General features: G+C 34.3%; 2 protein-coding genes across 3 annotated transcripts in view; one reads left to right on the top strand and one right to left on the bottom strand.

The window, feature by feature from the left end:
• LOC123533130 (FACT complex subunit SSRP1-like) overlaps positions 1-24,672 on the bottom strand; it is a 299,019-nt gene that overhangs the window by 42,215 nt on the left and 232,132 nt on the right. The window lies entirely within an intron of this gene.
• On the top strand, positions 1,606-22,159 carry LOC128547239 (uncharacterized). 2 transcript variants are annotated; one of them, XM_053519300.1, is made up of 6 exons: positions 1,606-1,844; positions 7,874-7,994; positions 8,278-8,427; positions 14,191-14,379; positions 17,299-17,535; positions 17,781-22,159. In XM_053519300.1, exons 2-6 carry the CDS (start codon positions 7,874-7,876, stop codon positions 18,452-18,454), a joined length of 1,371 nt encoding a protein of 456 aa, XP_053375275.1. In that variant the 5' UTR covers positions 1,606-1,844; the 3' UTR covers positions 18,455-22,159. The 2 variants fall into 2 exon arrangements, with proteins under 2 accessions (XP_053375275.1, XP_053375276.1); XM_053519301.1 differs by lacking the exon at positions 1,606-1,844 and adding an exon at positions 1,856-1,979.

Genomic DNA, 24,672 nt, shown 5'->3' with positions numbered 1-24,672 from the left:
TAATCATGAAATTAAAATGAAAATTAACATGTTCTGTCTATAATGGTTCTGGTAAACTTTCATATTACTTGTATTTTAATCAAATGATACATCTCAGGGTATCTTAAAATATGCCCATGTTTTAACTAACCACAGAAATAGTTTTGCCATAATAATATTTTTTTGAGTGTTACTAATTAGAATAGGACATTGTTAGTATAAAAATAAAATTGGTAAATCGTAAGTAGTATATTGTGCAATTATAAGAAGTTTTAATTATTTTTTTCTAACTGTTAAAGGCAGAATTTGTTAACGACGACCTTGATTGTATGCATCATATTTTGTCTTCTTTTGATAAAGTACTTTTCATTTATAACGATTTCATAAACCTTTAAGTCAAAAACAATTTTAATGTTATTATAACAAAAACATAAACCCCTGTCATACTGTCTACAATAATGTAAACAACTAAATACATTTTGAAGGGCATGAATGTTAAAAAAAGTCAGCATCAGCTATTCAGCAATTATAAATGCTTAAACATACTTCTGTGTGGTAAAGGTTTTACCTCCTTTCAATCAGTATAGAGACTTGAAAATCAAACAACTGATACAGGTAATTTGAAATAGTTCAATTAATCTTATTGACGGTCAGTTTAAGATGGCTGTTGACAGGTGATACTAATTGCTCTTCATGACGTTATATATCCTCAGAATCGCACTTTATAAATGTCATAATATAATGAAACATTTGTTCTAAAGAAAAAACTATTTTAGCCAAAATCTGAGTCCAGTCCCTTTTAGCCAAAGGCCTGTTGAAACGAGTCGTCTGATTGATTCAAATAAAAACAGATTAGTGGAAATAAAAATAGCAATATTGGAAATCCGATTAATTTGAATGGTCAGATTGCCATATAGGCTCAAATGTAAGCCTCCACTGGTCCTAGGTCAGAATAGCCCTTTCTCAGTAGCATCGTGATTCCTTTTACTCTACCATGTTTCAGCATGTACCACTTAGCATTCTAACGAAATCGGCATGTTCCTATCGCATGTTAGATAAAAATGGCAGCGTAAGAATTTAATGCCTCGAAAGAAGAAATTAAAAGAAGCAAAAAGGAGTAAATTCAGTGTGTTGTATTTAACGAACTGTAGTTTTCTTATATAAAAGTTAACACCCACTTTTCTTTTGATTAAAGTAGCAGTTCTTTCTTGGTATATAAGTCTATGAAAATTTGATGTGCTAGAAAATGTCGAAAAAATTATGAAGTAAGTGGATTTTATATGAAATAAAGGACAGCCGGATTTAGTGGTGTTCACCCTATCTATTGATAATTACAGCTTCTGAATCGATATAGATCAACCTGTGCAGTGTATAAGGTGTCATCCCGGTATTGAAGTACTTCCGGGTCGTTGTATCCTATGGTATAAATTTTAAAATTTTAAAATTTTGAATTTGAAATTTTGAAGTTCCCAATTTGAAGCCATCCCTACTTCGACTTTTTAAATTCCAAATGTATTTATCGACTGTGTACATTTTGTGTAATTTCTTATGTCTTTAACAGTTGTTTTGTCTGTGTTTTGTCGGGACTACATTTCTGTGCGGAAGGACACAAGACTGGTGGCCATGACAGATGTGTGTGGGAAATTTGAACATTGATTAAATACTTTGATGTGTAGCAAATAAGTTTTTCGTGGATGATAGTGTTTTTGTATGCTATATTGACTAGGACAGTGTTAATCTTCAGAAATACAGTGCTGTCAATGCTGTAATTTTGTTTTGAAATTCACAATATATGTCCAAATGTGCTTTCAAAGAAGGAGAAATTGTACCGGGTCGACACCATAATTTTTTGCCTTAAATCGAAAGTAAAGTATTATTTGCTTACGTGAAAATTGATTTTTGTTGGGATATGGCCGGAAATCTCCGGAAAAGTAATGTCTTTTTTTTCAGTATACATTTCATAGCTATGCAAGTGACATATCATCAGTCAAGAGTCTCAAGTGAGTTGATCAACCTGTGCAATGTATAATTTCTTTGCCTTAAATCGAAAGTAAAGTGTTATTTTCTTACGTGAAAATTGAGAATTTTTACATTTTTGCTAGGATATTGCCAGAAATCTCCGGAAAAGTAATCTTTTTTAATGGATAAATTTCATATCTATATTAGTGACAAATCATCAGTCAAGGGCCGGTTTGGTTACATTTCTAGTTATAGATCTATGTATTTAATACGTTGTTATCTCCCGCCGATGAAATCGGGAGGTGGGGGGGGGGGGGAGGGTATTGAAATGGCGTTGTCTGTCTGTGCGTCAGTGCGTCCGTCCGCAGCCATTTCTTAGTAACTAGCAGGTAGAATTTCATGAAACTTGAAATAAACATGAATCAACATACTGCGATGATGCTCGTCAAGTATTTTTATTGCCCTTGATTTAATGAAAAATGCCCAAAAATGTCCGTCCACAGCCATTTCTTAGTAATAAGCAGGTAGAATTTCATGAAACTTCAAATAAACATGAACCAACATACTGCGATGATGCCCGTCAAGTTTTCTTGTTTTGTTTTATTGGTTAATTTCCCTTAGAGTTATTGCCCTTGATTTAATGAAAAATCCACGTCTGCAGCCATTTCTCAGTAACAAGCTGGTAGAATTTTATGAATTTTATTCGGACGAAATTGTGTTTGCTATCCGCATTATGATGATCTAAATTCAATTTAAGTTTCATAGTTCTAGGTCAAATACATCACAAGTTATGAAACAGAAATTGCCATATTTATAGTACCCTATATAGTTAACACAAGAAACTTCTAAGGACCATAACTCTGGTGTGTGTTACTTGGACAATCTGACTGAAATTTGACGGACCGCATAACCTCATAGTGGTGAACATGTATATGAAGTTTTATTTAAATATTCCCGACCACTTCCTAGATATGGCTCCGGACGGACGGACGTAAAGACGGACGGAAGGACGGACGGACAACGCCAAAACTATATCCTTTCGACTTCGTCGGGGGATAATAATAATAATTTGTTATTATTATTATTATTATTATTATTAATAGATTATATAAAAAATAATAACAATAAAACACAGGTATAGTGAAAACTCAATAATTTCTTTGTATTGACAAACAACACCTGTTGCCAATATCATAATAATGAAAAAAGGTCATACCTGTGAAAATGATATTACCATTATATTATAAACACTTACAAAAAGAATGGAGGAATGATTTGCCCTATATCATTTTCCTTTATACGTGGATCACCATTACTGGTATATGATATGACAGGATAAAATAAAATTATTGTGTTTCATCCATACTGAATTTTCAGTTTCAATAATAAGCTGCACATAATGTAACCTTTTATTGCTCTCATTTATAACACTGAAATGCACCTTGAATTTTCCTTTTTTTGACAAATGTCCGTTACAATATTCAGAAATTAATAAAATAAAACTTTAGATGAGAGAATGGAAAAATTTTCTTAAATATCAAATTTGAATGTGTTCACATCTTCAGATAGAACTTGAAAAAAAAACACTTCTTTTTCTTCCTGAAAACATGTTGAATTTTTCGGCGACGCCGTCTAAATTCGTTTTCGTTTACCATGCCACGTGACTTCAGTTAGCAAATCAAACTACTTGATAACGCATTATAGATAATTTATCAAAATGGAAGATTTATGCAACACTCTGCCTGATTGGACGAGAGTGTCAATTTCTTTCACTCTGTTGATTGTGCTACGCTGAGTGAAATGTAGACAAAGCGTTTATCCTAAACGACGCTGTTCACAGTTTTAAAGCTAACTTTGGCTCAGTATATTTAGCAAAAATATTGATATATCTCAAAATGATAAGTAAGTTTAATAAATATGATAAAAACCTGTTCAAATACCAACATATATCAAATTAAAGAAAGAGCTGAATACGGTCTGCGTATCACATGGATAAGGGTGTGATAAGAGTCTTTTATGTAGAGAAGTGCTTTTTAAAAGATTTTCCTTGTTACAATTGTCGTCTGTATATGATAAAGTTTCTTGCTTTTGTGACTTATTCAATTTGCATATTAAAATGAGTACTTGTTTGCTTTGAAATATTTGTTATAAATTATTTAACTGATGTATTATATATGAATATCTTTCTTTAGTATGGTATGCAAATACTGAACTCAGTTGAAATCTGTTTTATTATATATATGCTATATAATGACTGAATCTCATTACACAGAAATGAAGGTACGCTGCATACAGTTTATCTATGTGATATGACTACGATCAAACTTTGTTTATGAAACAGAAATATTGAAATAATTACACTTGTATGTTTTGCTTGACCTTCACATTTTTATAGGTGTGACGTCATTGTCCAAAGATTCATGATAGCGAATATGCATTTGTTAAAGCGGGATCAGTTGGCCTATTTTAGAAATAAATAAAAATAATAAATAAAAAAATCCTTTAATTGATTTTTTCTCATGTATTCTAATCAAACTTGATTTGTAGCATCTTTATTAGGCCCGCAGCCAACTTTGTTCAGCTGGGACATTTAACCCCTTTTAGGGGCTGCTAGAGCTAAAACAAGAAATGCCTTTATACAGCGTCTCATGAACAGCTTGGTGGATCTTTGTCATACTTGGTCTGTAGCATCATTATAAGGTCCTCTTCCAAATTAATTTATATAGGAACTTGGGGCCCTATTAGGGACCACTATAGCTAAAAGTAGATATGTCTTTCTTCGCATTAACCACTAAAATGTAATGGATTTTTATCAAACTCGAGGTGTAACAATATCGTAAGGTCTCTTGCTATTTTGTTACAAATGGGGGTAGGGACCAATTTAGCTAAAAATATAAACACGTTTAATGACCTCTTCTTATGAACCGCTTCATGAATCTTCATCAAACTACTGCTATAATTATTCGTCTAAGGATAAACGAAACAAAATTGCAACCCTACGAAACCTTTGCGAAAAATTAAAAGAGAACCATTTAAATTGTTAAAGTGCGGTGTTTAGTTTTGCAATTTGAAAAATGTTAGATGACAGATGAATGTTAGTTGAAAAATTCATAAACTTCTCTCCTTATTACAATTCGCCGACCATCATTTTTAAAGATATTTCTTGTTTAATATATTCCTAAATAAGATTCATATCATTGAACAATGAGCATTTTTCTTTCAATACAAAAAAAAAAAGTCAAAAATAGATATCATTTTAAAGTTATCATATATTTATTAGATAAATGTTTTATAATAAAATACTATGTTTCCTCGTCTGACTTATTGATATAAACAATGTTTATTGGAACCATACTGTGATAGTCATAAGCCCCCAACTGTGCTGATGAAGACAGAAATACCTTGGCCCACTGCCTAGATCTAGGCCTTTAATGGGTCAATGGATAATCTTGTTTTCACTATGAAATGCTAGTGATTGCAGGAAAAACGTCGACCAAAAAGGGCTATAATTATGTAATATTTGTGCAATATTAATTTTGTTTTAATAAAGCACATTTACTCATTGTTTTTATATGTTTACTTTCGGAAAAAATAATTATGGGGTCCACTTCACGTTAATTATTTTGCTATAACTAAAATAACTAGATATAAAATTTTCTTCTTCTGAATGCTTGATTAATTAAAACAGGTTATCTACATGTACCTATCTCTTTTTCTAAAATCTTATTTGTAAAATATGCGTTCTCTTCTATCAAAACTGAACTTGAATATTTTTTCTTCTTTTTCTGTTTTTTTTTATGGATAAAAGTACAATAAACGACGGCATACCCATAAGTTAATAGGCACTGACCTCCACGGATAGTACGACAACAAAAAAGAGGAACATTTTAGATATCAAAAAAATATAACTTTTTTCCTAAGAAGGCCTTGAAACTTAGTTAGTGAATGATTATAAGTTATGGAAACACATAAGAATAAGTTGATTTTACTATTTTCTCATTCAAAATTGTAACGGGATACCGGAGGTAAACTGTCTTAGATATAAAGCTTTATATTTAACGAGTTTTAGATACGTTTACTGCGTTGACCTCAATATAATGTTTTTGCCGCAGCGACCCGGGTTCTATTACCGACTTGGGCATGCTTTTCTTGAATTGGCATTTCTAGAATAGATAAGAAACAAAATATCATGTTCTAATGTTCATAATGCATTCTATTGTAAAGAAAGATCAGTTTTTAGCCAAATTCTGGAGGTCAGTGCCTTTAAATTTGACATGAGTATGCGATTTAATCCTTCACAATATGAACACGTTACTTCTCATAATATAATAAAACATGGGCAATTATTAAGAAATTTCAGAAATTGAAGTAATCGACAAAAGGCATAATTTGTTAAATTAAACAAAAGAACACTATTATTACTATTTTGTGTTTTCTTATTTTATTGTTGCAATTAAATGATCTCCTATCTTTCAACGAAACATGTTTATTTCATGTGTACAATGTGAACAGACTCAATAAAACCAAGACTGTTGTTGTGTTGATTTGCTGCATTTATGCTTCCAAAGGATCTTTTCAAAAAATGGGTAGATCTTGTAAAATGCCTTAAATGATAAAGGTCATATGCTATTTCTATTATCAAATAAATCAAGGGGTAAAACTGCTTTTACTAGGTCAAGAGAATAATACTATAAGTAAGCAAAGGTCATGTGCTAATTAATTACTTTGCGAGTTTTAATAATTTTAGTTTCTTGAATTATAAACATTTTCAATTTTGGACGGATACACGGACGCACGTACGGACGTTCTTACATATTGTTATTTATGTGGCTATTCTTTTGTTTTTTTAGCCATATAAAAGAAAAAAGCCACATAAAAGCTTACGGAATGAATGACATCAAAGAGAAAGTTCAGCTACCTATTGTTCATGTAGCCACCCGAGTATGCAAATGTAAGCTCTGACAAACAGCCGGACGGACAACTCCAAAATATTATCCCCCCGCCTTCGGCGGGTGATAATAAATGATTATTAGAAATGAATCGTGGTGTTGTAGAAAGCACACTTGCTATATCTGATACTTACTAAAGCTTGCATTCGTATACATTGAACAAAAAATGTCTAAATGAAAATTCCTTATATTTACTGTTTAGTATGGAACCATTCAGTAGCAATCGTAAACATAAAATACACTTCCTCTGAAGCAATTATTATTTCTATAACCGATACAAAATAAAACTCAATTTCACAAGAATATGCCATAACATAGCCAAAGCATAGATCGTTGGTGTGCCATTGCACATCTCGCCGGAAAAAAATAAATGCAAAAACTATAAAAGTCTAAAATGTTCTTAAAATTCGTAAAAATGACTTATTTACGCATATTGAAACATATCTTTTAACAACACATGTATATGTTATCTTGTTATCATATCAAAAGCAAACTATCAGGTTAACTGAATATTTGGGCAACCCTAACCCTGGGAGAAAAGGCTTCAGTGTCATGTCTAAAAGAAAACAACATTATATATATTTGTAATTTAAAGTAATATGAAATATCTAGCAAATGCGATATAAATATGTACTATTTCTGGCGCTGGAGCTGAGAAAAGGATTACGAAAAAATGTCCATATCAATAATGGATTGCATTAGGCAAGCATACATTTTGGCAAGAAACTTTTCAAGTATCTGTACCACACGTCTACGTACCTTTTACAAATACAGAAGAAAATGAATATTGTTTGAATTATACCAATGCGGCCATTTTTGTTGTTCTTAATAGTCCTTAATAAACTAAATTGTTGTTCGCCGAATGTTTCTATGTATAGGTTTCGCAGAAAATAACCATTAAAATGCTTGGATAATATATTTGCATTACTGACATATTTATCTTTGAAGTTTCAATTTGAAATAATATGTCTTGTTTCCATTTCCAGATGAGTTTTGATTCGCCCTTTTCCAGTCAAGATCTGAGTGAATTGGAGCTTTTAGACGGTGCATACTCTCAAGAAGATTTAAGATATATTGACTCAATTGAAAGTGCTTATTTCGAAAAAGGTAGTCTAAAGCATATTTGACTATTCAAAACCTTAAAAGGGATCAATCGTTTGTAAATATTCAATCGTGCCGTGCATTTTACAATGAAATTTTTTCGTTAAATTCTGGACACTTCAATATAATTATGTCTGATATGTAAATTTTTAAGACGACTCATGATTAATTTTATACCTTCGATAGATATTATGACCTAATGCTCAGAGGTTTGCAAAACTTGTACAATCCTAACTACGCAACTGTGTCATTATGATGTGTACAGCTAGCCATAATTGTCTTGTTTCAGGAGAAAACGATCAAACTGAAAATCAAACTCGGACTTCAGACGAGAATGAAAATATCCAACAGAATAACAGAGGGTTTTTAGAAACAACAAATGATATATCTGGCTCGGGCTTTGTAGAAAATACTATTAACAGCTACATGTTAACAAACGGTATGCAGATAACTAAGATACTGTCATTATTTTTCTACGTACAATAAATTCACAATTTATATATAATCAAAATAAGGACAACGGATGTGTACAAAAGATAGTTTGGAGAATTAACTTGCTTTATTAGTGTTTAAGAAGAAATACTATACTATATATACTATTACCTTATTTAAATGGTGCTATGAATACCACAAATTGTACAAACAATTCAAGAATAAAGATGAATTGCAAAAAGAAATATTCCACGGGAAAAGCCGTGTTCCAAGACAGCAGTTCCTTCGAATCGTAGTAATAATAATGTATGTATGGATGTGTTGATGATAAATATATTACCAAAAATAAACAGACAAAGTAAAACATACAGACAATGGTGACCAAAATAAAAAACTAACATCTCCACGGACGATCATTGGTAAATACACCGGTTAACTGGGGCCTCCGTAGCCGAGTGGTTAAAGTCGGTGACTTCGAATCCCTTGCTCTTCACCACTGTGGGTTCGAAACAGCGCTTGAGGTGTAAAATTCTTTTATAGGATGACGACATCCGACTGGCTTACGACAGGTCGATGGGTCTACTCTGGTGCCTGCTCATACCTGACATAAAGTTCGACCTGGAAAGGTCACCACATGACCTAAAGTAAACCTGATAAACGACTGGTTCATTTCTTTTTATTCCCCACGAAGTTCCATGGTTTCTGGACTCCATGCCACATGAATCCTTTGCACACGTTATGTAACAAAAGGCACAGTATGTCAAAACACACACTAAAAAAACTGTAAATGAATGTGTAAAGAAAATCTAACAAACCTTTTACACATGTACTCAGTGCCACTGCAGAAGGCAGAACAACAACAGAAATACCAATAAGGACTCGGTGAAGCAGTCCAGAAGATAGATATCAAAGCAGCTTTTACGATCTCAGACTAATGTGAATTTTTCCGCCTGTTTCACGAGGAAAGCGTGGCGTCCAACAAAATGGGCTGTACCATAACATTTTTGATAAAACTTTTTTTTATAATTTTACCAAATAATGTTGAAAACTTATCATAACCCAGAATCTTACGAAGTTTGTAAATAACATTCGCATGAAAGCAGGTTTTGATATAACTAGCTGCAAAGTATCTTTGAATTACTTTTAAGTTTTAAAACCAAACCCGAGTTACAATTGTTAATTTTAATAAAATGTTTTCGCAGGTAACGATAGCCAGGCTGAAGGAGTTTGTTAGTAATACAATGTATTTGACTAAGTTCAGCGAAGTCTTCAACATGACTACAAGCTTTGCAAATCTTTTAACTGGGAAATGAATCTTATAACGTGTGACATGTATTGTATTATTTAATTAATAAAAACAGTGTAGTGATATCCTAGCTGTTACAAATACTTTTATTTAAATATTATCGACCACTGGAACAAATACTATACTTAGCATATCATTGAGATACCATGACGTGTTGTCAAATGCTGTGGTAATACCGGTATCTATTTGAGTGTTTGGAGACAGGCTCAACATAATATCCCATCATAGATAGTCCATATATTTGGTAGTATTGTTGGCTGTGTCATTGGACCGTGGCTTTTCCTGTGGGATATTTATTTGATTTTTACTTGTTTTGAATTGATGATAAGGCATCGTTATATTTACATACTACCCGTTAAGAACATCTTTCCCGTTTGACGCTTTCCCCGCGTTTCACTTTGAACAACCTGAAACAAAAAACCGACAGTTTGATATCGCCTCAATATACGTCACAGTCACCAGCGGCTGTCGTTTACTCTTACAATGACGAGCGTTTAGGCCAATCAAAAATTAGTTGTGTGTGCTTAATTTATGTGTTGGTTTCTACTTTAAGATAACTGTTCAAATTCAGTATGAAAGTTCAACATTTCTATCTACACGAAAATGTAAAGTCAACATATAACCTTATGTACACGCAGTCTACCGGAGGCAAATCGTGGAAGGCACGTTCAACTTTCCCGCCAAAATACGTATAAACTAGCTCTTGTTTTATGAGACATTCAGACAATGTGTCGTTCTAATAATAACAAGCGGAATGGCGTTATTGTAGATAATGCATATATAGCAGTGTTTCAACTAAATACAATTTTCAGTCAAGGGCATCTTAACTTTGAAAAAAAAGTACATGTATGTCATGACGCCAAAAAGACTGACGATTCCTCGAACAATATTCCCGAATTCGTTCTTAAATTTCAAGCAGTTCCATAACACTAGCTAGAATGTCGTTTGGTGTATGTCTCGGCAAAACAAATTTTAAAAACATTTTTGCGGGGTATAACGCGACCACTTTGTGATATATTTTGGACATACGATTTTTAATATTGACGATTGTCATGGATAATCAGACAGGAATTGTTTAGAAAAGCATATGAAATATTCCGCAGGTCTAAAAATAGTCTTACTTTTGTTTTGATTTAAGTATAAATCAAATTTTTGACAATAGTCAGTTTTCTTTGCACACTGATCTTGTCAAAAGTATTTCGAATGCGGAAAAACGGATATCTCTGCCATCATTTATCCACCATTAGCTCACCAGGGAAATATTCTTTATGACATGTTTAGCAACCTAAAAAAACAGTTCGAGATGCAAACTGGCTTTGGCGATAGGATGATGCGATAGAAAAATAGATACAATACCAAGTGCACAACAGTTACATACAAATTGTTCTTAGTGTCTAAACATGTGACGTGTAAAAACTGCAGTTGGGGATTTTTTAACATTGAATCACATATTTTTTAACCAACCTAGCCTTCATAAAACATGTTTCGTATGTGACCCTTGCAAATAATCAGAATATGGTACCTTTCTGTCAATGTCGTAACAAATGACATATAATCGATAACAAACATTTTAAAAAGCATATTATGTTTTCCTCGAAAGCATATTATGTTTTCCTCGATTATGGTAGAATGCGCGACTCCTCATGTTTCAACGGACTGTTATAAAATTTTCACAGTGTGTTATTTTTTCTCAATTTCGCTGCTGTATATTTTCAAACAGGACCACTAACGTTGTCTTTCCGACACAGCGCAAAATGACATACTTTATTCACTTTAATTCAAATTTAGTTTTTGTTTCTATTGCTGGATATAATGAAATAAAATCACAATAATAATAAAAAGTAGATGTTATTTTATGGCATTCTTTCAATACACGACTGTTTTCGATAAAGTGCTCTCCTATAACATGACAAACGCACGATTATTGTACATGAGTGCACATGTCCAAGTCAAATACACGGACTTAGTCGACTATTACATTAGTGCATGACACACTAAAATAAACCGATATCACGATTCTATTACATCTTTTATCATCATCAGATGGTGGGCTATTAAAATCACTCTGAGTCCGTGGTCCGGCGTCCTTCCGTTCGTCCGTCCGTTAACAATTTCTCGTTATCGCATCTCCTCAGAAACTACTGGGGGGATTTTGACAAAACTTTGTTAGAATGATGTATTGGTACCCTAGTTGTGTCCCCCTGAAAATCAGACTGGTTCAACAATTTCTGAGTGAGTTATGGCCCTTTGTTTATTTTTATAATTTACATAGATTTATATATGGAAAAACTTTGAAAATCTTCTTGTCCAAAACCTCAGAGCCTAGGGCTTTGATATTTGGTATGTAGCATCATCTAGTTGTCCTCTATCAAAATGTTTCACATTATATCCCTGGGGTCAAATATGGCCCCGCCCCTGGGGTCACATGGTTTATATAGACTTATATAGGGAAAAACTTTGAAAAACCTCCTGTCCAAAACCACAGGGCCTAGGGCTTTGATATTTTGTTTGTGGCATCATCTAGTGGTCTACTACTAAGATTGTTCAAATTATTCCCCTAGGGTAAAATATGGCCCCGCCCTGGGGGTCACATGGTTTACATAGACTTATATAGGGAAAAACTTTGAAAATCTTCTTGTCCAAATCACAAAGCCTATGGCTTTGATATTTGTAATGTAGCATCGTCTAGTGGTTCTCTACCAAGTTTGTTCAAATTATACCCCTAGGGTCAAATATGACCCCGCCCTGGGGGTCACATTGTTCATAAAGACTTATATAGGGAAAAGCTTTTAAAATCTTCTTGTCAATAACCTACAACATTCAAATTTGGACCACATGTATAGTTTTGAGTGGCAAGATGAACCTTGACACAAGTTGACCTTGATATTTACCTAGTGACCTACTTTCACATTTCTGTAGCTACAGCCTTCAAATTTGGACCTCATGCATAGTTTTGTGCACCGAAAAAAACTTTGACCTTGACATTGACCTAGTGACCTACTTTCACATTTTTGAAGGTACAGCCTTCAAATTTGGACCACATGCATAATTTTGTGCACCGAAAAAACTTTGACCTTGACATTGACCTAGTGACCTACTTTCACATTTTTGAAGGTACAGGCTTCACATTTGAACCACATGCATAGTTTTGTGTTCAGAAATGAAATTTGACCTTGATTTTGACCTAGTGACCTTCTTTCACATTTCTCAAGCTACAGCCTCCAACTTTGGACCACATGCATAGTTTTGTGCACCGAAAAAATCTTTGACCTTGACATTGATCTAGGGACCTACTTTCACATTTTTGAAGGTACAGGCTTCAAATTTGGACCATATGCATAGTTTTGTGCACCGAAATAAAATTTGACCTTGATTTTGACCTAGTGACCTACTTTCACATTTCTCAAGCTACAGCCTTCAAATTTGGACCACATGCATAGTTTTGTGTACCGAAATGAACTTTGATCTTGAGATTGACATAGTGACCTAATTTCACATTTCTGAAGCTACAGGCTTCAAATTTGGACCACATGCATACTTTTTGTGTTCTGAATTGAAATTTGACATTGATTTTTACCTAGTACCTACTTTCACATTTCTCAAGCTACAGCCTCCAAATTTGAAGCACATGCATAGTTTTGTATACTGAAATGAACTTTGACCTTGAAATTGATCTAGTGACCTACTTTCACATTTCTCAAGCTACAGCTTTCAAATTTGGACCACCTGCATGGACCACATACACAGTGTTGTGTACCGAAATGAAATTTGACCTTGATTTTGACCGTGAGCTAGTCTTGAAATTTGGAACATTCAAAAATGGCTCAATGGTGGGTCCAGAAACTGTATTGAGAAAAAGAAGTCACGTAAAACTTTTGCCGAATAAAGAATTTTATAGCAATAGCAAGACTACAAATTCGACAGGATTATACGGGACAAAAAAAATTAATGAACATAAATAAAAACAAATAAAGCGGGAAACTAACAAAATTTTGATTTGGGCCTAACCGAGTGTTTGAAACATGCCTATCGATAAACTTCGCCCACTCTGAAATGAACACGCACAACTCACGATGACATGTCGGGTAAGCTTCAAAGATATGTACCGAGGTCACGGAGAGCAAACATTGTTTGAAGTGATTCACAAGTAAACGCATGAAACGACTGCAAACTGATAAACGGGAAATGTACTCTTAATGGGTAGTAATAGTCGTTTTAGCTCGAATTAGTATAAAACTGATAACTCGGGGGTCAGTCCAGATGTCCGGAGTTCGAATCCATAATAATATAATAATCTAAAATAAACTTGAATCTCGAGGTGTCTACATTTATTTTTAGGAAATCTTATTCTAAAAAGTTAGCATTGTATTGATGGACCTTTCATATATTGGTAGCATTGAGAGAATAAAAGCCGAATTATTTCTTCGACATGTAGCGATAATCTAACAATTGTGTTTCAATTAGATGAGGAAACTGCAATTAGCGCAGTACTTACAGTCGAAATCGATGCAGAAACTTTGCAAACAGAAACTACGAAATATGCTGACAATGAGACTAGGAAACGTAAACTGACTGCGGATACCAGTGATGAATCAAACGAAGCAGCAAAGGCAAAACAACGTTTAGTGCATTACAAAATTGCAGAAGAAACCGGTAACAAGAACTAATTATTTCTATCGTTTTTGAAAAAGTCAAAAATTACAAAAATCGTACCAATAACCTGGACATAATTATAATGTTATTAATCAAGCAATTTCATATTGGCCTTGTTATTTGTCTAAGGGTTGTCGTATTGGCCCGAGGAAAAATAACTAGGCCAATATAAATCGCTTGAGTAATGATAATATTATTATTCAACTTTCGACTGTTGGCGGTAACACCATACGAACTGCTACGAGTTACCTAATGGCGGCTATGCACATTCAGGTGAAAAATCATTACAAGTTGTTTAGACTTATTTTAGAAATCATAATCATTTTAGCCAGTAAAACAGAATAAGTTGTATGTAGGTGCTTGAGAATAATTTTGAGAGATATTTTTGATGCGACATAATCAATAGTAACTAGAACTTACCTTTTTTTTTGGAATTCCTATTTATTTTCTTTAGTGAGTATCTTATCATTTGAACTGTGATAAAAACTGCTTTAAAAGTACTTTCCTTTTAGGCTGCAGGCAACGAGACACAAAACTGTACACATATGTTTGATCAAGATAATACAACTAACCAAGCACATATTATACACCCCCATGCCTCGTTTAATTCTTATCCGAAATTGTTTGCAGTTTGCAACTGACACTCGTGTTCGCCAATTTATTCATCCACGTTCCAGCATGTGAATCTCTATTTATCATTGCACAAATAGTCCACACTATCAAAATGTCTGATAAAGATAAGTCTCATCCTTTTAATTAATCTGAGTTTCGATTTCAAGTTTCAAGTTTATTTTCGCATATTTTCTTATCATGTTGTTGTTGTTGTTGTTGATCTGTTTTTGACCGGAAGGTCATGGCGATGTCTGAAGCCAATGAACATTTGTACTCTTGTTGTCTTCTCGGTACTGTATTCTCCAGGTACTTTTACTCATGTTACTTAATTTACATAGCTTGAGGGACGTTGTTTGTAGTTAAATCTTTTCGTTTTTACTAAGACATTTTGAAAGGCAGTGGCTATTCCCTCTCTAACTGACACAGGAGCCTCTTCAATCTCTCCAGCTAATACTTTTAGAGTAACTGGCCCACACTGAATATAATTTCTGTGGAGCAAGTCCTCCACAGCTTCCACCATTTCAATCCTCATACTGTTGTATCTCTCACTTTCAAATATAAAGTGTTCCACTGTCTCTGCAACCCCGCAGTGGTCACACTCCGGAACCTGTTCCACATTAATCTTGGCCATATGATGGTTTAATCTACAGTGTCCACTGATCATTTGGTTGAATTTACTGAATGTATTACGGCTGAATTCCCCAAATAAATCCCTGGTTCCTACAGATGTGTATATTTCCTGTATTTTGTCAACTTGTTCCATTTTTGCTTAACCTTTTCTTTCATAATTCTGACTGCATCCCTTGAGTCTAACATTCCTGTCCCTTCATCTGTACTGTCAATCATGCTTTTTGATGCTAACTTTGCTTATTGATCTGCAAGTTCATTGCCTTTCAGACCTTTGTGGCCAGGTATCCAGTGCACCGCGACTGTGTTCCGGCGATCTTCCAGTAAACCAATTTTGCCTTTTATTTTCAGTATTGTCTCTACTTTATATGCAGGTGTTTCTTTGCAGAAGACCGAAATGATAGCTGAGTGGCAATCGGTAAAAAGGTGTATTTTCTTATCCATTATGTTAGTTGCCTCTACTAAAAAATCCATTGCTATTTCAATACCAACTACCTCTCCTGAGAAATTGTTACCAATTTTGCTTACTCCTTTGTTTAAAAGGATTGACTGACTGCTGTACCCTTCCAGATAGACAGCAGCTCCACCACCAGTTGGACCAGGGTTTCCAAATGATGACCCATCTGTAAATACTAAGATGTCTTGCTTGTTGCATGCCTCTAATATTTCTCGAATATTTTCAACCTGTACCTCTTTGCTTTCTCTAAACTGCTCTTTGTTTACTTTACCTTTAACTCTTGACAATCCAAATAACTCCTTGTTATACTCAAACTCTTTCTCTCTTTATCAAAAATGTGAAAAAAATTGTAATCTATAACTCTGATGTAAAACAAAATGGCGTCATTTAAAATCTAACGGAAATGACTTCTCCGTATTGGCCCTCTCTTTGGAACCAATCAAAACGCTTGAATTCCGTATTGGCCCTGTTTTCTCGTATTGGCCCTGCTTTTCTCATATTGGCTCAGTTATGTTTTGTATTAGCTCTATCTGTTTCACCGTCGTTTATATGACTGAAAAATATTGTAAAGTTGAATAATAATCACCTGTATAAGTGATATTTTAATAGGAACATATATACAGAGAATTGACGTCCTAATTCAATAAGAACTGACCCGTTTAAATTGTTAACTTTCAGCATGTTATCACATGTTTGAGGTCACAGAAGTGTAATAAAGCCATTACATAAAACTGATATTACACTATAGCCAGGGAGCGAAAAGTGCCTAGAAACAGGATTTACCTGTCCGGTCATGCTATAGTCTGTTTCTATTACTAGTGTATAAAGCTTTGACGTCGGCGTCGTTTACAGTATAGGAGACGTTAGTCAAACTGACTTGTTTATAATAGTTAAAGAAAGTAGTTTTTTATATTTCGACAGGAAAAGCTAACATGTGATAAAAAGAATATTACATTTGTGATTTTCCACATTGAATTTATTGAACTCGTTGAATAAAATTGATAAAATGCTCGGCAGAGCCTCGCATCTTATTTTTTTTATTCAACTCGTTTAATAGATTCAGTATGAAAAGATACTCATGTAATATCCTCTATGTCTCGGTTAAAAGCAGGAATAAGTAAAATGTTAATACATTATTCCAATAGTATTATGAGTTGTTTTCCATTTGTCATTTTATAGTTTAGTGCATATGAAAAATTATTACTGCACTTTGTTTTGCACAGATGAAGTAAACGTTGACGTGAACTCTTCATCATCGTCTTTGACTCGAATAAGTAGCGTAGGATATCCGTTAACGAAAAGCAAAGATGACACTTTGTCTAAAAGCATGCTAGATAGTTTATCAGTACAGATGGAATCTGTTGGTATATTAATAGCTCCACCACGGGTTATGGGAACTGTCTTTAGAGTGGGAAGCAAGTATCTCATGACGGCCCAACATGTAGTTGAAGAAATCGTTGGTACGTCTTTCTTGACAATTATTCATGATATGAACTCTAGTTAAGTGTAAGTGTGGCAGAATTTATCATATATATTAATTTTCTAAAACTTACAGAAAAGAAGGATGAATGATGAATTAATATACAAAGAATTCTGCAATGTCTCAATTTGGAACAAAATGAATCAGTAATCAGATATATACGTTCATAAATACCAAAATAAAATGAATTCGTAAATTTGTAACATATCGATTACCAATTTTTAGATCCGGACGGTTTCATAAGGGAGGATTCGATATACGTCACTTTCAACGAGTCTGTGCTTGATCCAAAAAGGCAAGTCTATAATCTAGAGAAAGTCATCTATAGGAATTATGATCTAGACGTTGCTATATTAGAATTATCAACTTCAGACAGCGTCCTTCCTTCGAAAATGCACCTCAGCAAAGATGATGTCACCACACTTTGTATAAAGGAGGTCTCCTTCATAGGATTCGGCCATCCAGAGGAATCTAACGTCAAACATCTAGATCCGAGATGCAGACTGATTTCTGCTCAATCTCAAAGGTTTTTAGAAGCTCATACATGGCTTGACCAAAACATAACATATATAAAAAATGCTGTAAGTAAAATGGGTCAAGATCCGGCAATAGTCAATAAAGGTTATGGTTTTTACGCTGACAATAATAAAATTATTTTTGATGGTTACATGCAACAAGGAGCCTCTGGTTCTCCGGCTTTGACCCATAACAATCGTGGGCAGGTGAAAGTTGTTGGTATCCTCACCCATGGGTTGCCTGAATTTTATTTCCTTATGCCAAAACTAACACAACATATTGTGAAAAATGAATATAGATTTGAAGTAGCTTCCAAAATGAGTAGTATATATAGCAGTATTCTAAACGAAAATAAGGATTTAGCAAACGATCTATTTGAGTAGCCAACCAAGCGTACATTTGCCGAAATTTCTAACACTGATAGCATATTAAAATAAATCTTACTTCAATAGCATTCGCATGTAAACGGTCAAAAGAACAATGAACCCGGTTTCGAATCTAGGTCTGGCTGCAAATTTTTTTACACGCCCTGTGACATCATTGAACGAGCGACAGACCGGGCTGATATTTTGAATAGAAAAAGATAACATTAGTCAAATTCCTCTTCAAACCAGGGCTAAAGCGATATAGACTTTGGAAGACTGTACACCATATGAGGTGGGCTTATTTTGATTGCATTTAAAGTGTGTGACAAAAGACTAAACAACACTTCGGTTTATTAGGAACAATATATGCAATCTATCTGCACATGTAGATTTTTTTTATTTCTTTTCAGTGTTTCATCAAAGCAGCAATATCTTCCTATTGTATTGAATAGAGCATTCTTTTTTTCCATTTCTTCTAACAATGCTTGATAGTAAATAAAACACACGCTTTATTTAGTGAAATATATAAAGCTATTTATATTTATAATTGCAATACCACTACTTGTTATTATCACGTTACATCAAATGCTAAGACTACCCTGGAGGAAAAGTTGGGTGGCGTTTCGTTTTTTCCGCGCAATACCACTTACCGGTAGTTAAATTCCTTCCGCTTATTGATAAATAGCACAGAATTCCAGTTTGCAAATTTTAGAGAAGTTTTTTGGCCGGGTTTTCGAAGAAAATCCGGCTTGTAGATTAGGTCTGTCCGGGCGGATGGGCGGAATAACGTGTCTCATGTTAACCTTTTTGTTCATTCAATATCTGGACAAGTATTTCATCTAGAACATTGAAACTTCATAAGTATGTTGGTCTTGATGTGTATATGATCTCTATTGATTTCAAGATCACTGAATTAAAGGTCAAGGCCACAGTGGCCTGAACATTTGAAAATGGTTTATGCACGATATCTGTTCAAGTATTTCACCTAGGACCTTGAAACTTCATAGATATGTTGGTCTTATTGTGTACTTGATTTCAGGATCACTGGGTCAAAGGTCAAGGTCACAGGGACCTGAACATGTTAACCTTTTTGTTCACTAAATATCTGGACAAGTATTTCACCTAGGACCTTGAAACTTCATACATATGTTGGTCTTGATGTGTATATGACCCCTATTGATTTCAGAGTCACTGGATCAAAGGTCAAGGTCACTAGGACCTGAACATTGAAAATGGTTTCTGCTCAATATCTGGACAAGTATTTCACCTAGGACCTTAAAACTTCATAAGTATGTTGGTCTTGTGTGTATATGACCCAAATCTATTTCAGTGTCACTGAGTCAAAGGTCAAGGTCACAGGGACCTGAACATGTTAACCGTTTTGTTCACTCAATATCTGGACAGGTATTTCACCTTGGACCTTGAAACTTCATACGTATGTTGGTCTTGATATGTTCATGACCCCTATTGATTTTGGGGTCACTGGGTCAAAGGTCAAGGTCAAACATTGAAAATGGTCTTCGCTCAATATCTGGACAAGTATTTCACCTAAGACATTGAAACTTCACAGTTATGTTGCTCTTGATGTGTACCTGACCCAATTTATTTCAGGGTCAAAGGTCAAGGTCACAGGGATATAAACATTGAAAATGTTGGTTTTTGTTACTTTTATTTTTTTACACCAATTTTTTCTTTAATTTCATTTTCTACCTGTCAATTTTCCTTCAATATTGCTTATTAATTTGGGGATTATTTATTGTATTCTATTATTAGAACTTTAATTCATTATCACCTAATTCGGAAAACCCGGCCAAAACGCCGTCAGGCGTAAGCTGCGTGTTTCTATTTCATTTTTTTTTTCTTGTCTCCACTATCCATCCCACCACCCTCCAGGGTCATTCTTATTCATATGATATTGTTTTACCTATTTGATGTATGGACTTTTTGCCGTCCAACTGTCTGTCATCAATATACATTTTTCAGTATTATGTTCTAGTCTTTTAGTTTCTAGTCTTTTAAATATATTAATTCACTTATTTGTTTCAAATAAATCCATCTGGCATTTTTTCGTGCAAAACATTTTTCAATCCATATTTTAGTTGATTATGTTACTTCCCTTTCATGGTAAGGCATGGAGGCGCAAATATAAAATGGTTTGGATCTTGGTGTAGAACTTGAAAATGACGTTTTTAACTTATGTAAATAATGTCTAGCATTATTTAATCAGTGTCTTTGGTCTTTGTTGTGTTAAATATATTACGAGAAACAGATGTTTATTGATTCGATCTCCTTATTCTCGAAGTTGATCTTTTCAATTTTTTTCTGAAGTTAGGGCAAGTGCTTCTTTTTCAAGACAGTATTATGACCAAATTTTAGTTTTAACTAGTATCTAATTTTAAAGCATCTGTTCCTGGGATTTAGCATGTAAATACTTGTGTTTTTTGAACTTGACATTAATTTTACAGAAAAAATATCTCAGTAATGAATGAACTATTTAGATCATAACTGATTTTTGTTTTTGAATTGTAAGCCACATCAACACAATATTAGGTCGTATGTCAGACTTTCCTGCTTGTGAGGCTGGCGAAAGACCCAGGTGCCTCCTGGACATTATTTCAGGCATGGACGCTCTCCTTTATAGAACCACTGACCTTCCATAAACCTTCACATGAACGAATCCTACATTACGAGCGAGGTGTTCAAAACCTCATAAAAAACGGTGATTGGTGAGTAATTCGAAGCAAGCGGCCTGAACCAATCAGCTACGGAGGTCCCCACATAATAACTGCAAACCATGATTAGCAGTGGTTTTAGTTTTTGTTAACGATATGTAAAAAGATTTGCATTGGTCTCAATTAGCTAAATTAATGTAAAATGATACATCTAAGACAAGAAATAGGCAGGTATGAAAGGCTATGTGTGTAGCTACATTGATTGTCCTATGTGTGTAGAAGAAGAAGAAGAAAAAGTAGAAAAACGTGTTAATTTAATTTGTTAGAAAAATGGTTCCATTAGAAATAATGTATTAAGTAAAACACTACCTGTTTATTATCAGAGTGCGATGTGAGCATAGGACAATATTGACATTACAATCATTTACATCTTTACCTGCCTCCTTATTTTCAGCAATTGTGTCGACAGCTTATACAATATTTTAGTACAGAATTGAGTAAGTCAACAAGTTGTAAATAGTTCTGTTCATAATTTATGTTTGGGAGTTTCTTTATACAGCATATCAATGCAGTATTTGCACTTCTTTTTATATAATATATATAATTTGAGACCTATGTTCTAATCGATTTACACTGACACTGAAACTGTTTTATTTGTTTAAATCATTCTATTTTATTGCAAGAATTAGACTTTAATAAAGAAACAAAATGCATCATTTCTTAAGTGTTGACAACTTTCCTCTACAAAAATAGCAAACGGCAACCCTAACCAGACCATAGATTAATTATAGCACTACAAGTAGTTTAAGAGTTGGGCTATTGGTTCTGATTGTGCAATTTCGCAAAACTATCAAATGGAAAGAGGGAAGAGTAAATTACATTGGAACCAAAAGATATTTGTAAACTTTTATAGATGATAATAAAAGTACATATCTGATAGGGTTCTTGCTTTTGTAAGAAACATTTTTGCTGTTACAGTAGACATATAATGTGAAAAATGTCATAAACGTTTGTTTATATGCGATCACCTTAAAGAGAAATCGTGACAGAAAGAAACTCTTAAGGGGGAATTGCACTTTGTAAATTTTTACAAACCATATCTAATTTTGATATCCTGTTAAAGTTAAAGTTATTTTCTGTAGGAATTTGTAGCTTTTTTTCTTGGTTATAAATGATACTTTTTACTTGTGACGTCGCAAACATGACCATGTACATCATTTTAGTGTCATGTTGAAATACGCTGAAAATTCGGCAAATTTTCTCTAATATTTTTATTTTTTAAGCTACAGTTATGAAACTAACATATATACGTATGTAATAGAAATGTCTACGTTGATAGAAAGATTTCGTTTCTTTTAATAACGAAATGCAGGATAGGGGAACGAAAAACGAAGTTTTATAATTTTTAGATTTGTAGAAAAAATGAAATATTTGTCAAATTTACGGAAAAACGGCTCGAAATAATTTCGCCATGTTTTTATATATTCAAGAAAGAATCATCTTAGACAAAATTTAAAAATATCAAGAACTTTCACCGTTCAATTTTTGATGACATAGCAAAAAAACTGAAACGAATCTGAACTGTTCAATCCTCATCATTTTGCAATAGACACTTAGTTTGTTTAATTCTTTCATATAGAAGTGTGAATATGTGTTCCTCATACAGAAGACTATTTTTCCTTCAATTGGTTATTGGTACAATATAATTATAATGATTATTTATCATGGATTTTATTGAGAAACTAAACAGTACCAATAAAACGACAGAAAAGTCGTGCTGAACGATCTGAGAAGATCGAAATATAACAGCCCTGATTGAATGTACGGGGAGACTTTTTACGGCCGCCACACGGCACAAACAACGCTGCTGTGATAATAAAATAGAGAAAAGTGAAAACTTCACAGGTCGCTCAACACGACAAAAACGAAAATGTTGCAGGCTCGGTTTGATTGAGCCTGTTCATGGACGGTAGTGGAAATGCATGCTATACCGTCCACGCCCTCTGGCCTCGGGTTGAGCAGAACTCAACATTCACACATGCTAAAAGTAGAAAAAGCAATTAAGAGACATCCGCAGATGTATTCAAACGGCGGTGAACATGGAACCTTCAATGATACACGTGTTGAGGCGTGTAATTCCACGAAGAGCGGCGTTTGGTCCCCAGATAAAGTAAAGGGTTTGCCCCAAACGAGAAAACAATGGGCAGAACTAAACAAACTGGAATTTAGGAAGGGGATCTGAGATTATGGAGCCTGCGTATCACAGGAACTGTCAAAAGACAAAATTAAAAAGCAGGCACCATATCCAAGGGGTGATTATACAATACCCAAGGCTATGAAAGCAGGAGTATTGGAACCATCCAGGCCGAAATGGTCATATTGAGAAACTAAACAGTACAAATAACACGACAGAAAAGTCGTGCTGAATGATATGAGAAGATCGAAATATAACAGCTCTGATTGAATGTACGGGGAGACCTTTTACGGCCGCCACACGGCACAAACAACGCTGCTGTGATAATAAAATTGAGAAAAGTGAAAACTTCACGGGTCGCTCAACACGACAAAAAACGAAAATGTTGCAGGCTCGGTTTGATTGAGCCTGTTCATGGACGGTAGTGGAAATGTATGCTACCGTCCACGCCCTCTAGCCTCGGGTTGAGCAGAACTCAACATTCACACATGCTAAAAGTAGAAAAAGCAATTTAGAGACATCCGCAGATGTATTCAAATGCGGTGAACATGGAACCTTCAATGATACACGTGTTGAGGCGTGTTATTCCATGAAGAGCGGCGTTTGGTCCCCAGATAAAGTAAAGGGTTTGTCCCAAACGAGAAAACAATGGGCAGAACTAAACAAACTGGAATTTAGGAAGGGGATCTGAGGTTATAGAGCCTGCGTATCACAGGAACTGTCAAAAGACAAAATTAAAAAGCAGGCACCATATCCAAATTTTGCGAATAAAAGGGCAATATACAAAGGCGAAGTTATTTATTAACTCGAAATTTCTACTTAGTATCTCGAAATTTCGAATTAAGTAACCTCTAAGTCGAAATTTCGAGTTAGTATCTCGAAATGTTCGAGTTAAATATCTCGAAATTTCGAGTTAGTAACCCGAAATTTCGAGTTAGTATCTCGATATTTCTAGTTACTAAATAAAACGCAACTGGCACTAATGCTCTTCCGTATATAACAAGAGCACCGCCTTGCGGGTGCAGACGCTTATCTGACTTTTTGTCTCTGTGTAATAGAAATATTGTCCTACCCGTGATTTTCTAAGTCCAAAAAGGGGCCATAATTCTTGCAGAAAGCAATGTAGAGTTACGGTACTTGTTGTGCAGAGTCAGCTTTTAACGGCAAATAACTGCTCTGAGTTGTAAAGCAATAACTTTGACCGTTAAGGAGAAAAATTGACCTAAACGCAAAACTTAACCAAGAAATCTGATATTTTCTAAGTCCAAAAGGGGCCATAATTCTTGCCAAAAGCAGGATGGAGTTATGTTTCTTGCTGTACAGAGTCAGCTTTTGATGGTGATCAAGTGTTGCAAGTTTGAAAGCAATAG

This window comes from Mercenaria mercenaria, chromosome 12 (assembly GCF_021730395.1).
Source record: "Mercenaria mercenaria strain notata chromosome 12, MADL_Memer_1, whole genome shotgun sequence".
NCBI classification, from domain to species: Eukaryota; Metazoa; Mollusca; class Bivalvia; order Venerida; family Veneridae; genus Mercenaria; species Mercenaria mercenaria.
This window is presented reverse-complemented; position numbering and strand designations above follow the sequence as displayed.

Excerpts from the sequence above, each read along its gene's own strand:
- LOC128547239 (XM_053519300.1), top strand. The coding sequence starts at position 7,874 with ATGAGTTTTGATTCGCCCTTTTCCAGTCAAGATCTGAGTGAATTGGAG. Across the intron at positions 8,428-14,190 it reads CAGCTACATGTTAACAAACG|ATGAGGAAACTGCAATTAGC; the intron begins GTATGCAGATAA and ends TGTTTCAATTAG. Across the intron at positions 14,380-17,298 it reads CAAAATTGCAGAAGAAACCG|ATGAAGTAAACGTTGACGTG; the intron begins GTAACAAGAACT and ends TGTTTTGCACAG.